The sequence below is a fragment of the Helianthus annuus genome, chromosome 15 (assembly GCF_002127325.2).
Source record: "Helianthus annuus cultivar XRQ/B chromosome 15, HanXRQr2.0-SUNRISE, whole genome shotgun sequence".
Classification (NCBI taxonomy): Eukaryota; Viridiplantae; Streptophyta; class Magnoliopsida; order Asterales; family Asteraceae; genus Helianthus; species Helianthus annuus.
Window position 1 is genome coordinate 112,966,058 of NC_035447.2, and position 13,891 is coordinate 112,979,948.

General features: G+C 39.0%; 3 protein-coding genes across 3 annotated transcripts; all 3 read left to right on the forward strand.

The window, feature by feature from the left end:
• The first annotated feature begins 7,958 nt into the window (after positions 1-7,958).
• LOC110914064 (protein FAR1-RELATED SEQUENCE 5-like) lies at positions 7,959-10,809 on the forward strand. The gene is made up of 3 exons (XM_022158882.1): positions 7,959-8,069; positions 9,856-10,050; positions 10,252-10,809. The coding sequence occupies exons 1-3, from the start codon at positions 7,959-7,961 to the stop codon at positions 10,807-10,809; spliced, it is 864 nt and encodes a 287-aa protein (XP_022014574.1).
• A 944-nt stretch (positions 10,810-11,753) lies between these two features.
• On the forward strand, positions 11,754-12,876 carry LOC110910128. Its single transcript, XM_022154847.2, has 2 exons — positions 11,754-12,160; positions 12,255-12,876. Exons 1-2 carry the CDS (start codon positions 11,835-11,837, stop codon positions 12,334-12,336), a joined length of 408 nt encoding a protein of 135 aa, XP_022010539.1. The 5' UTR covers positions 11,754-11,834; the 3' UTR covers positions 12,337-12,876.
• LOC110914065 lies at positions 12,370-12,891 on the forward strand. Its single transcript, XM_022158883.1, has one exon. It carries the CDS (start codon positions 12,370-12,372, stop codon positions 12,889-12,891), a length of 522 nt encoding a protein of 173 aa, XP_022014575.1.
• Positions 12,892-13,891: the final 1,000 nt, after the last annotated feature.

A 13,891-nucleotide genomic window follows, 5' to 3' on the forward strand; every position in this document is an offset into this window, starting at 1 on the left:
CATCCGATCACAACCCATTCGATCGCACCGCCTTAACTCCCACCCTCATCTATAAATAGGACCCTTGTGTTTCCAATTCAACACTTTGGTTCTCTCATTCGCTCTCAAACGCTCTCAAGGTTCCAGATCACTGTTAAGGCCATTTTGTAAGCTTTTTCACTCAAATCTTCGTTAATCTTCATCTCTAATCACTTCTACATCATCTTCTTCATCAATCACACACCAACACAAACTTTTTCTCGAAAATCATCTGATTTGGACCTCTTGAAGGTGGTTCCCACTCGTTTTCTTATGCAAACTGTCGTGGAACACCATTTAACCAAGATTGGTTCCAGATCTAAAGGATTTTCACACTTTTCAACTAAGTTATGAAAGATTTCCACACTTTTTCATCTGTTTATACACAAATTTAGATGGAATCTGGACTCAATTAGGCTCTCGGCTCGTTCCTTAGTCGAAAGCCGGCTTGAAAACGGATTTCCACCGGAGAGATGACCGATTAACGGGTTAAACGTGAATTTTCATCAAGAACAGTGCGTTTGATCGAATGGGCTGAGGCCATTCGACCGAATGAGCTAGACCTGGTGTGTTTCCGTAGTTTGACACGTCGTCACGCCGTCTCCGTTAACTCAAAACTTTTTACTTAGGAAATTTTTACCAAAAACTTCGACAACAGATCATCTCGTTCGAATGGCCATCCGTGCGGATGACCATCCGACCGAATGACCTGTCCCGTTATAATTTCCTATGTTTGAACGATTTTACTAAACTTCGAATTTTAACGATTTCGCAAACTATCACATCTCATTCGAATGGCCATCCGTTTGAATGGCCATCCGCTCGGATGACCATCCGTCCGGATGACCATCCGCTCGGATGGATCCCATCCGTTCGGATCACCTGTCGAACACTTAATCATCCGACACTCTGTTTATGCACTGTTCAACGACTTATGCTACTGATTACGTGCACAGGCTAACTCAACATGCTCCCTTAAATCCAATCCAGCTTGTGTTTACTTGCTAAACACACACTATGAGTATACTTGACCCCCTTTTTACGCTTTAAACACACTTTTGGGGTGTAACATACGTTTATATCGAAAACAAACTTATCAAAACGTAGTACACAATCTAAACTATTATCACATGCGAATGACTAACGTACATATTTACACGTGATGCTTGATACATATGTGCTAGGACTCTTACTCGTGACATTCCAACTTAACTAGAATAGTACTATAGTTCGACTCATGCCCGGCGGGGTCTAGTTAAGATAAATGCGCACTTCGCAAACGCATATCACAGTCATCTCGGGACTTAGCTGGTAGTTTTAGTCAGGTAACGTATATGTTGTGCATCATGTTTATGTATGTGGAAATTCGCAACGCTTTTATCTACTTTATGCTATATCAAACATGTATACTCGCCAATACATTTTTGTATTGACATTATTTTAACGTATGTTGCAGGTTATCTCAATCAAGATAGGGCTACTTTAGAAACTCACCTAAAATCTAGGTTGTCGGATTTGTGTTTTTCGAGAGAACTAAAATCTGTACAACTTTATGTGAAATATTTGTTTATTAGTATGGATAATGAACTTGTTAAATATTGTCGCTAAATTAGTTGTTATGGATTCTCTTGAGCAATCTGATTCGCCTAGTGCCACGCCCCGATGATTCCGCCATCGGTTGGGGTGTGACATAAAGGGGTATGAAATTTGGATACTTTCAAATGTTGCAACTTAGCATTAACTACTTGAATCTCAAGTGAGTGTGTTGACTGGCCAATTTGATTAATTACTTATGGTAGAGTAGGGAAAGGATCTTTGGGACAAGCCTTGTTGAGGTCTGTAAAGTTAACACAAACTCTTCACTTGCCATTCTTCTTTTGAACCACCACCCCATTAGCTAACCATCTTGGGGACCGGAATTCCCAAATCATCTTTACCTTTAAAACTCTTTCTATCTCTTCTTGATGATTAAGTTTCTCCCCAGTGCAAACTTCCTTCTCTTTTGATGAATAGTCCTGAAAGAGTTGTCAATACCAAGTTTTTGTGTAATGATATCCTTAGAAATATATGTCATATCCTCGTGCTTCCACGCGAATGTGGATTTTCTTGTCTTCAGGAATCCTGTCAATTCTTGCTCTATATCCTTAGGGATATTGGTTCCTACATGCACCGGGATATCTGGGTTATCTGTCTAGCTTGCTCCCTTGCTTCCAGTATATCACATGCTTGGTTCTTTACTTGCTATCCCTGTCGGGATTTTGCTGAAGATTTCATTGAGGATGTGTAGCACTCCTTTGCCTCATACTAATCGTTGTATATCTTTACCACTCCCCAATGAGTTGGAAACTTTACACATTGATGGTAAGTCGAAGGCACGACCTTCATATCATGTATCCATGGCTACCTAGTATAATATTATAGCACGATAAAGTATCAATAACTGATGTGTGTAAAATGCAACATATAAATTACATCAAATGAGGCATAAAACTAACCCTTTTTAAGTACTAATGTTGGAAAAAGTGTGCTTTTGTCTTCCTTTTGTATTTTCAGGGTTAAATGAGCTTAAATGAACAAAAGAAGCAAAAATGCAGCCAAATCTAACAAGAATACAAGAAAAGGAATAAACGTGGCATGCCCGACCCCTCGACAACATCTTCCCAAGCAAAAACAAGACATCAGAAGGCTGAACACGCCCCGTGCTCATCGGACACGGGGGGCGTGCCCAAGTGTCTGCAGAAAAGACAAAGTTGTAGAAGCTACTATTTCCCAACACGGGGGCGTGCTCAGTGGACACGGGGCCGTGGTCAATGCTAAGATTCGCAGAATCCAAGAAAATCTTGATAGTACAGATGCGCTTCTGCACACGGGGCCATGCCCAGCGGACACGGGGGCGTGGTCAACTAATACAGACAAACTGCAATTAATGGAGAAAGAGAAAGTGGATGGACACGGGGCCGTGCCCAATGGACACGGGGCCGTGTCTGGGCTTCTGTGCAGGATATTAATAGAGGTGTTTGGTTCACTTCAAAGGCATCCCTTGGCAAACCACCTCTCTCACACTTCACCCACCCACCACCACCATCACAACCCACATCCACCACCATCATCCATCATCCATTATAGAGTGTGTGTAGTAGTCTCGGGATCCAAGATTGATAGTAATACTTTTTATTTTTAATCTTTTCGCACTTTTTATTTGGTTTTTTATTAATGACTTTAATAACTAGTTTCTTATGTTGAAGGTGAAACTTCCTTATCATTTGTCCGTGGTATCTTAGCGTTATTTTACTGTCTATATAAAATAAAAGATTTACACCATTCATATCTCTACGGTCTATATAGAGATATGTTGGCTACCTGGTCAGGGGTTAAGGGAATGGTTTGGTAAGGTTCTTGCCTTGTTCAGTGTATAGATCCTACAAGGATCTAGGTCAAGCTTAGTAGGACCTCCTTCAATACCCACTGGTATTGGATGGCGGGGGTGCGAATGGCTTGATCCCCTCATATGTAAACTACTATTAATACATTAACCCGGCTACTTAGGATTGTATCCATGCTGACTCAAACTACTTAGCCGAGGGTAACGTCACCTTCAAAAGAGGGGCCGCCTACCACATTACGCATTAATAACTTAATTAATTATTTTTCAATAATCCAACCCTTTAGGATTGTATCCTTGCTGACTCAAACTACTGGGTTGAGGGTAACGTCACCTTCAAAAGAGGGGCCTACTACTATAACTAAGATAATCTCTTAAAAAGTGCAAAAGTGCGGAAATAATCAAAGGTTACACTAAAGGCGAGTCAGATCCAAGTGATTCGTCTTGTCTATCTGTTTTATTTTTATTTTTTTATTTTCAGCATTTTTAGTTTTTATTTTCATGTTTAAACCTTTTTCTAAAATTTTGATTTGATTAGACGTTGAGAATAAACCGGTACTAAAAGCTCTTGTGTCCTTGGACGACCTCGGTATCTTACCAACGCTATACTACGCTCACGATGGGTGCACTTGCCCATATATGTGTTTAGTGTTAGTAAAATATCGTGTTTTATAAATTTAAAACTTGATTAAAGTGTTAAAAATGGCTTAAAATATACATAAAAACCTATCACACTCGACACGCATCAAGTTTTTGGCGCCGTTGCCGGGGACACATGGATTTTAAGAAAGTTAGGAATCAACGGCCAAATCGTTTTTCTTATTTTTCTGTTTTTTTAGGATTTTTCTTAAATTTTCAGCTTCTGCAGAGCTCAGCACGGGCCTTGCCCACTGAACACGCCCCGTGCCCAATCTTGACAAAACAAATACTTTAAATCATTCCAATTTTTTTGATATCTATGAACCTTCAAGTGATACAAATCCCAATGATGAAGAGAAGGAGTCTCCTGATTCTGTACCTGAGACACAGCAACACAGTAGCTCAAATGAGCCAGTTGATGTTGCTGACACTCAGCAGTCATTTGCTTCAGGTGACATGGCTAATGCTCAGCATCATGATGAGTCTCAAAGTGAGTCTGTGAGGGTTGACTCAAGTGTTACAAATGATGAATCAGTCCTTCCTGAGGGTAACCAACCTTGTCTTAGAAAGTCCACTAGACATGTGTCTGCCCCTAAGAGATTTAGTGACTTCATTGTTGGAAATGCTAAATATAGTTATGATAAAGTTGTTAACTATGCTAATCTATCCAGTGAAAATATGTGCTTTGCTGCTAACTTAAACAAAACTGTTGAACCTGTTAACTATAAAGAAGCATGCAAAGATAAAAGGTGGATATATGCCATGAATGATGAACTTTCTGCCTTATATAGTAATGACACTTGGGATATAGTTGATCTTCCACATGGGAAGAAACCCATTGGGAGTAAATGGGTTTACAAAGTCAAATACAAATCTAATGGTGAAATAGATAGATTTAAGGCCAGACTTGTTGCCAAAGGCTTTAGTCAGGTTGAGGGTATCGATTTTGAGGAGACCTTTTCTCCCGTTGTCAAGATGGTCACGGTCAGATGCATCATCAGTCTGTCCGTTCAAAATAACTGGCCCATATATCAACTTGACGTAAATAATGCCTTCCTTTATGGAAATCTAAGGGAGGAAGTCTATATGATCCCTCCTGATGGTCTAAATGTAAATAACAAAAACAAAGTTTGCAAGTTAAAAAGTTCCCTCTATCGCTTAAAGCAGGCACCTCGTATGTGGAATGAAAAACTTGTCCAAGTTCTTGTTAAAATTGGTTTTGTTCAGTCTAAGTGTGACCATTCTATGTTTGTTAAATCTGATAATTCTGTGTTTATTGCCTTGTTAGTCTATGTTGATGACATTATACTAACAGGAAACAATGTTGATGAAATTAATAAAGTGGAATCCTGTTTAAAAAAGGAGTTTCAAATTAAAGACCTTGGTTTCTTAAAATACTTTCTTGGTATTGAAGTCATCAAAAGCAGTGAGGGTACTTGCCTTACCCAAAGAAAATATTGTATGGATCTTTTAAATGAATATGGGATGAGCGGGTGTAAGCCAGTTAACTGTCCCGTAGAGCAAAACCACATTTTGACAAAAATGAGTAAAAATGAGAAATTAAATGATGTCAGTATCACTCACTGGATATCAAAAACTTGTGGGCAAACTTATTTATCTCTCTCACACTCGCCCTGATATTGCCTATGTCGTTCACTATTTGTCCCAATATATGCATAAACCAACAGAAGCTCATTCCCAGATAGCCTTTAGGCTACTGAGGTATTTAAAAAATGCTCCTGGCTATGGCATTATGTTTAAACAGAGCGATTCCTTCCAGTTATCAGCCTATGCTGACTCAGATTGGGCCAAGTGTGTTGACAGCAGAAGGTCTGTCACTGGGTACTGTATCTTTCTCGGAAACTCTCTAGTTTCTTGGAAAAGCAAGAAACAAAGCGTTGTCTCTCGTACATCTGCTGAAGCAGAATATAGATCCATGTGCAGTGCCTCTTGCGAAATCTTGTGGCTGATAAATGTTCTAAGGGAACTAAGGATCAATGTTGCCTTACCAGTGACGCTGAATTGTGACAACAGTGCAGCCATTTCCATAGCTGCAAACCCTGTGTTTCATGACAAAACAAAACACTTTGAGGTCGACTTATTTTTCCTTCGGGAAAAAATAGCAGCAGGTATCATCAAAACATCTGGTATAAAGTCTGAATTCCTGCTTGCGGATGTGTTCACAAAAGGGTTATTACCAAGACATCATGAAGAAATGTGTAAGGTTCTTGGTCTCACAAATCTTTTTAAACATTAAAACTGAGGGGGGGGGGGGGTGTTAAAAATATTCTATATATTCAGTTTTAACGTTTTTCTAATATTTTATCTTGTTTCCTTTTGAGGTGTGATCTCTTGATGGTGGGCTGCTTGTTAGCGTTGGTCACATGTGCTGGGCCTGTGTTCGTGTTTGATGCTGGGCTGCTCCTTATATTGGGCTAAGGGTTTCATGTCTTTCTCATATATAAAAGAGGGGGCTGTCTCCGGATGATGTACACCGACTCTCTTTTGTCTTCTCCTTCTCAAACCCTAAATCATCTTTTTGATTCCTCACACGTACATTCGTGAGGAATCCTTTGTTCTTGTTTTTAATCATTTGATTCATTTAGAAAGCCTGTCAATCTGTGATGACTGGCTAGTGTTCTTGTATTGTGATTCTGAGAAGTTCATCAATAAAGTTGCATTATATTTTGTGGGGTTTAATCTTTGAAGTTCTGACAAACACGGTTCTAATTTTTTTTTTTCATTTTCAACCTGATAATCAAACTTAAAAATTAAGATAGAACCTGCTACCATTTTTTTTTTCAGTTAAGACTGTTTACTGTATTTACAGTAAAAATATTAATGGAAAGATCAGTATAAAAACACAAAAAAAGGGCTGAGATTGATCCGAGGCTCATAAAGAAAAAATAGCTTCATGTCATTTTCAATACTTAGGATTGTTAAATTACTAAATTACACACGTTGGCCAAAAGTAAAACTAACAATTTTGAAGAAAAACTGGCCTAAAATAACCAACATGAAATTCTACCTTCCACCCATTCCGCTTATATGTAAAGGGTGAGGGTATTGAAACACCCATACTTTTTGAGTGCACCCCCCCCCTCAGAGGTGGCATATAGGGCAATAAGGGGAGTATATAGTGTGAAAGCAATTAATGTGCTAGAAAAAGGGTTTTGATAAGCCTCTCATTGCTCTATAAGAGGCATATAAGGTTGTGGTAGTTGGAGCATTAAACCTTATACGCCTCTCATTGAGCAATGAGAGGCTTATCGGCACGACTTTTGATAAATTTAAGGTATAATTACTGACATGAAAGGAGTTCAGTCTGAAAAAGCGTGAAAGTGACCCATATGACCCTTATCGACCTATACGACCCTTATCGAGCAAAAATGTTTGTTTACCCAAGCATACGGGATTTATGGCTTCCAAAATTTTTCAAACTCACAAAATTCCGTCTGAACTCCTGAAGATTCTTAACTAAAAAATTTGATTGAGATCGTGAAGCATAAAGATGTCGTTTTGGGGCATTGGTAATATTTTTGGCGAAGATTCGAACCAGTCGTACGTCTCCGAAAGCGTTTGGTTATCCGGCGTTGATCGAGGTGAGGAGGAGGTTCTGTCCGTGCCTCGTTGTGATGACGGGGGTGTGCGACCCACGTTACCTGACTTGAACCAGGTGTTTGTAGATGAGGAGGAACCATCTTACATTGCCCAAAGTTATCCGCGACACGAATACGGGACTTACTATTCGTATATGGAAAACAAACACAAGTTAGAGTATGAGGAAGGTGCTAAGGAGTATGAGAAAAATGATAACGAAGTCGAAGAAGGTGCTAACGACTTTGAGTAAAATGATAACGAAGTCGAAGAATGTGCTAAGGACTTTGAGGAAAATGATAACGAAATCGAGGAAGATGTAATGCACTTTGAGGAGGGTGTTGACGACGACGAACCTGCTAACGAGGAAGGTGTTCACGACGACAAGCGTGCTAACGAGGAAGGTGCTAATGACGAGAAAAAAACAAAAAAGGTATGACATAACCGTCAATTACGTGTTATTCGTGTGACATAATGTTGATATAATTTAAGAGTGGATAAAATGATTTTGTATAGGTGTTATTCGTATGTATATAATTTTTAGAGTAAATTACAAGTTTTGTCCTTTATGTTTACATCAAATTTCAAGCCCTGTCCTTTAGGCTAAAACTTGACAGGCGGTGTCCTTTACGTTTCAAAATCTTGCACGTTTTGTCCTTTAGGCCAAAACCAGTTAGATTTTTTGGTTAAATCTGGTCATGTGCATTGCACATGAGGGCATTTTTGTCCTTTCACATTTCAAGGGGCTATTTTGTAAAAAACTTTTATTCATGGACTAAATTGTACAAAACTTAAAAATAAAAAATATATAAACTCCCTCTTTTCTCATTCAATTCAGATCTCAAACTTCTATCTCTTCTCACTCTCTTCCCTCTCTCTAACAACAGTGGTGGAGTGCTTGATGGTTGTTGTGGTTCTATTGCAGGTGGTGGTGGGTTAGGGGTAGTTGTGATGGCAGGTTAGGTGTGGTGGGTGAAGGGGTGGTTTTGTTGGTGGGTTAGGTGCGACGGTGGGTGAAGGGGTGGTTTGTGGTGGTGGGGTAGGTTCGGCCGGCGGTGGTGGTGATGTTATAGGCGATTGCAGGTGGTGGTGGTCGGAGACTCGATGCCGGAATTGTTTTTTAGGGTTTTTGATATTTTTGTTTTTGGGGATTTTTGGGGGTTTTTGATTTGGTATTTGGGTTTGTTGAGAATGCCGTGGTTAGTTACGGCAGAGGTGGCGCCGAAAATGTATAGGGGTGGTTGTGGTGTTGGGTTAGGTGCGACGGTGGGTGAAGGTGTGGTTGATGGTGGTGGCTCGGGTTAGCCTGTTTATTTCTGTTTGCAATTCAGGTTCGTGTTTGCTCTCTTTTCCGTTATATGATTTGGTTCTTCATCTTTTGATCTTTTGATGATACTTAATAGTTCCGATTTGGTTCTTCATCTTTTGGGTGTCATGATTGTTATGTTGGGCGGTTTAAGGTGTGGTTGATGGTGGCGGTGGCGGTGGTGTTGGTGGTGGCGGTGGCGGCGGTGGAGGGTGGTGGTGATGGTGATGAAGGGTGGTGGTGATGGTGGTTAGTAATTTACTCTATATATATAGTTAAAATAATAATAATAATAATAATAATAATAATATTTTTTTAAATTATTTTGTTTTATTTTTAAATAATATTAAATAAATGGGTTAGAAAGACTAAAATGCCCTTGGGTGACCAGATTTAACCAAAAAATCTAACTGGGTTTGGCTTAAAGGACAAAACGTGCAAGATTTTGAAACGTAAAGGACACCGCCTGTCTAAGTTTTGGCTTAAAGGACAGCGCCTGAAATTTGATGTAAACGTAAAGGACAAAACTTGTAATTTACTCTAATTTTTATTAGGTTGGAGAAATCTAGAAAATGTTTGACCCGTCCCGACCTTAACCCGAACCCGACCCGAAATTGTGTCATACATATTAACCCGATTTCGTTATCATTTTGGTGAAATATTATATATGTTCTGGTGAAATATTTTCTTAAAAATAGATTACTTAGGCTTGTAAATGAACCGAACGAACACGAACGAGGCATGTATACTGATTAAAAATAGAAAATGTATGATACGAAATTTCATACAAACCCAAAAATGTGTCATACATATTAACCCGAACCCGATGTTGAACCCGAGTTTTTTATTGTTTTTCCGACAAATTAATATATTAATTTCATTTATGTGGATTTCTATTGAACCTTTTTTTGAGGTATTTGGGTCACTTGAAGAATTGAAGAATTGGGTATACAAAAGAGATGTTGTGAAAGGTTACGTCATTGTCACCCAACAAACGAGGAAAAAAGGCGAAGGTGCGTCAGCAAGGACAGTGAAGATATGGTTGCAATGCGATTGTGGCGGCGAACCCAAAAGTAAAGCATCCGTTCAGTGTTCCGGTAGCAAAAAGGTTGGTTGTCCTTTTAGGGGCTGTTTGGCTAAGCTTATTTTAGTGACTTATTTACTTATTTACTTTTTGAAAAGTTAAAAGGTGTTTGGGTTAGCTTATTATGTGAGAGGAATAAGTAAATAAGTCATTCCATTATGACTTATTTGCTTTTCAAATAAGCAAATAAGTAAATAAGTAATTCCAATAAGCTTAGCCAAACAGCCCCTTAGTCTGATAGGGAAACTAGACTCAAGTAGTGGTAGTTGGAGCCTTGTGGAGAAGAAAAACATTCACAACCATGAGCCTGCTGAACTTCTCGAGGGCCACGCGTTTGCTAGAAGGCTGACCCCGGACGAAGAATCACTGGTGGAGAGACTTTATCTGCAAAACATGGAGCCTACAAATATACATTTAACCATAAGAAATCAGTACCCACATAGCGTGCGCATTCTACAAGACGTACAAAACATGATTAAAAAGATTAAACGAAAAATGTACGGCGATCGAACTCCAATGCAGATATTGGAGAGCATGTTGCAAGAAGAAAGGTACGTTTATTTCACCAGAGTGAATCCCTCCACAAACGCGGTCGAGGAGGTTTTTTTCGTTCATCCGGACTCGTACAACATGTGGCGTGCATTCCCACATGTGTTGATGATTGATGCTACCTACAAGAAGAATGAGTATAAGCTTCCGTTTATTCAAGTTGTGGGTGTGACATCGACACACAAGTATTTTTGTGTGGCTCATGCATTTGTCTCTAAAGAAAAAAAAAGATAACTTCTTATGGGTCCTGGAGAAGCTCAAAGAATTGTTGGTAGATTGCATGGAGCCACATGTAATTGTAACAGATAGGGATCAAGCTTTGATGAATGCTTGCGATAAAGTATTCCCAAAAGCTTCCAAATTGCTATGTAGGTGGCACATCTCACAGATTATTCTAAAACACTTTCGGGCAAAATTTACGGATGAAGACAGAAAATATTCAAGCTTTCTTGGTCTCGACTGTGTACTGTAGTTCTCCCAGTCCGAGGCTATACAATTATAACTTTCAGCGGCTTTTCACGCGACTGGTTAACGACGAACGATCAGGTACATATTATATTAGTTTACATACATTCATCCATACATATATACATACAAACATTACAAATCATTGTATTCAATTTTTTTTTCAGATGTTCAGGATTATTTGTATGATGTGTGGCTGAAAGATTATAAAGAAAAGTTCGTTTCAGCTTGGACTAACACAGTCCCCAATTTTGGTCAACATACAACCAACAGAGTTGAAAGCCAGCATTCTAAGTTTAAGAGATACATTAAAGGGCCAAACAACTCGCTCCATAGACTTGTGTGTCTTGTTGACAAAGTTGTAGAGTCACAAAAGATACAAATAAAACTTAGTTTTCAGGAGAGCAGGTCCGTGCAAATGGGGGACCACAGATTTCCATTTTTTGACAACCTACGCGGTAATGTTTCCCAAAAAGCCTTAGAGTTATTGGTTGTCGAGAGGAAGAAGCTACATGCGTTGAGGGTAGGAGGGGGGACTTGTGGCCACCAGCGTTCTACGGGTTGTGGGTTGCCATGTGCTTGTCAGATGGAGTGGTGGGAAAATACAGGTAACATAACAACTATAACATATGCTTCGATCCATAGAATATAATCATCATTATACTTCATGTTTTAACAATGATTCTTGAAAAACAGGTTGCAAAATTCCACTTGCCGCGATAGATAAATTCTGGACAAAACTTGATTTTTCAACAGAAATACTTAATCAAGACGAGTGTAATACTCAGGCGGAAATGGATAAACTCACACAACAACTACATACGCAGCCACCTCTAGTGTTAAAAAGGATGTTGGCGAAGATGAAAGCGGTGTTAAATCCAAGTATGACTGACCATCAACCGCCTGAGGTACAACAAGATACCCGGGGCCTCCCAACTACGAAAGCAAAACAACAAAAGAATGAAGACCTTGCGAGACGTAAAGATAAACAACCCGAATCACAGAGGAACGACTACACTCAAAAGCCAAATGTGCGACGTAGTCGTTCAAAGAAAAGCAAGGAAGAAAAAAATACACTTCCGATTATAGATAAAGACTTTCCACTGTTGGCCGGGCACAGGTACATACGTATATACATACATATATTTAGAATTCTTTTTCAATTTTTTATTTTTTAATATTTTTTAGTTTTTTTATTTTTTTGCCAATTATAGGTACAAAAACATGATCGAGCGTTTTAAGGATTGGCTTCCATCTAGCTATCGGAGATACATAACACATATCGAAGATGCCTAGCCGGACGGTAACTGTGGGTTTCGGTCCATAGCTATGGGTTTGGGGTATGACCAGAAACAGTGGAAGTGGGTCCGCCAAGAGCTACTCGACGATATGTTCATTAACAAAAAGCGTTGGGGGCATATACTCGAATCATTGGACAAGGGATGTTACAAAAATGTGTATCGATTGATAAATTGGTTAAATGTTGAACCTGCACCTATGGCATGCTGGATGTGGTTGCCCTACACAGGGTTGTTGGTGGCTCAAAAATTTGGGGTGATTGTTCAACATTTAAGCAACGGTGTTTGTCAAACTTACATCCCGATGTTCGATGGACCGCAGGTTTACCCGAACCATTCCATTTTAACGATTGCTTATGTCGAAGATAGCCATTTCATCATGGTTAAGTTAGCGGATGATAGCCCGATGCCAGTACCAAATGGACTTTGGAATATATACCGAAGTATGGAAGCTATGGAATGGGAGACAATGTACATGTCTCGTATTGCACATGGTATGGCGTTACTACGTAGTAATAGAACTCGACAAAAAGAAGTTATTGACTTGTGTTAGGTGTAGCATCCGTGAAACATAGTGTACGCAACAAACTTATTAATGTTTCTCTTTATTATAATTTAAATATATTGTAACATCCGTCAAATATAGTGTACGTAACAATTTTTTTATAAATTTTTTTAATTAAAGTGCTTCATATAAAAAAAGGAGTACAAAATAAAAGAAAACTATTGTTTTAAAGGGATTTAAAATTGTTGACTCAAACTAAAAATGAAATCTGTTTTTTTTAATAAAAGGAATTAATTTTAATATAAATAAATTAATAATAAAAAAAATTAGAATTACACAAATAAAAAAGGGAGGGGTCCTTCTGTATCGGACCGGCCTCCCCCGGGTTTCGAACTCGCACACTTCGCATAGAACACACAAGCCTTAACCAGTTTATCCTCATGTACAGGAGCTGATAAATTGGTTATAGTATATCCTTTATACACTTCATACGCTTTAACTTCTCCCAACAACTCCTATACGCCGCTCATTGAACCGTACGGCTCTCATTGAATACAAACACTTTCGCAACTTCAATAAAGGGGTAAACTAGATCTAAAATTTGAAAACTCACACACTAAAACACCAAGAACACACACACAAACGCTCTGGACTACACGATTTTCACAAGACAAACTCTGGACCACACGATGAAGGTTAGTTTGTAGTCCAAATTTTACTGCTTAATCTTCAACCTTTATTTTATTTTTTGGTTTTATTTCCGCCGTTTGTGGTGGTTTTGGGTTTGACGGTGGTGTTGGGTTTGATGGTGGTGTTGGGTTTGACGGTGGTGGGGGATTGACGGCGGTGGTGATTGACGGCGGTGGGGGATTGACGGCGGTGGGGGATCCAAAAGGCGAGTCAGATCCAAGTGATTCGTCTTGTCTATCTGTTTTATTTTTATTTTTTTATTTTCAGCATTTTTAGTTTTTATTTTCATGTTTAAACTTTTTTCTAAACTTTTGATTTGATTAGACGTTGAGAATAAACCGGTACTAAAAGCTCTTGT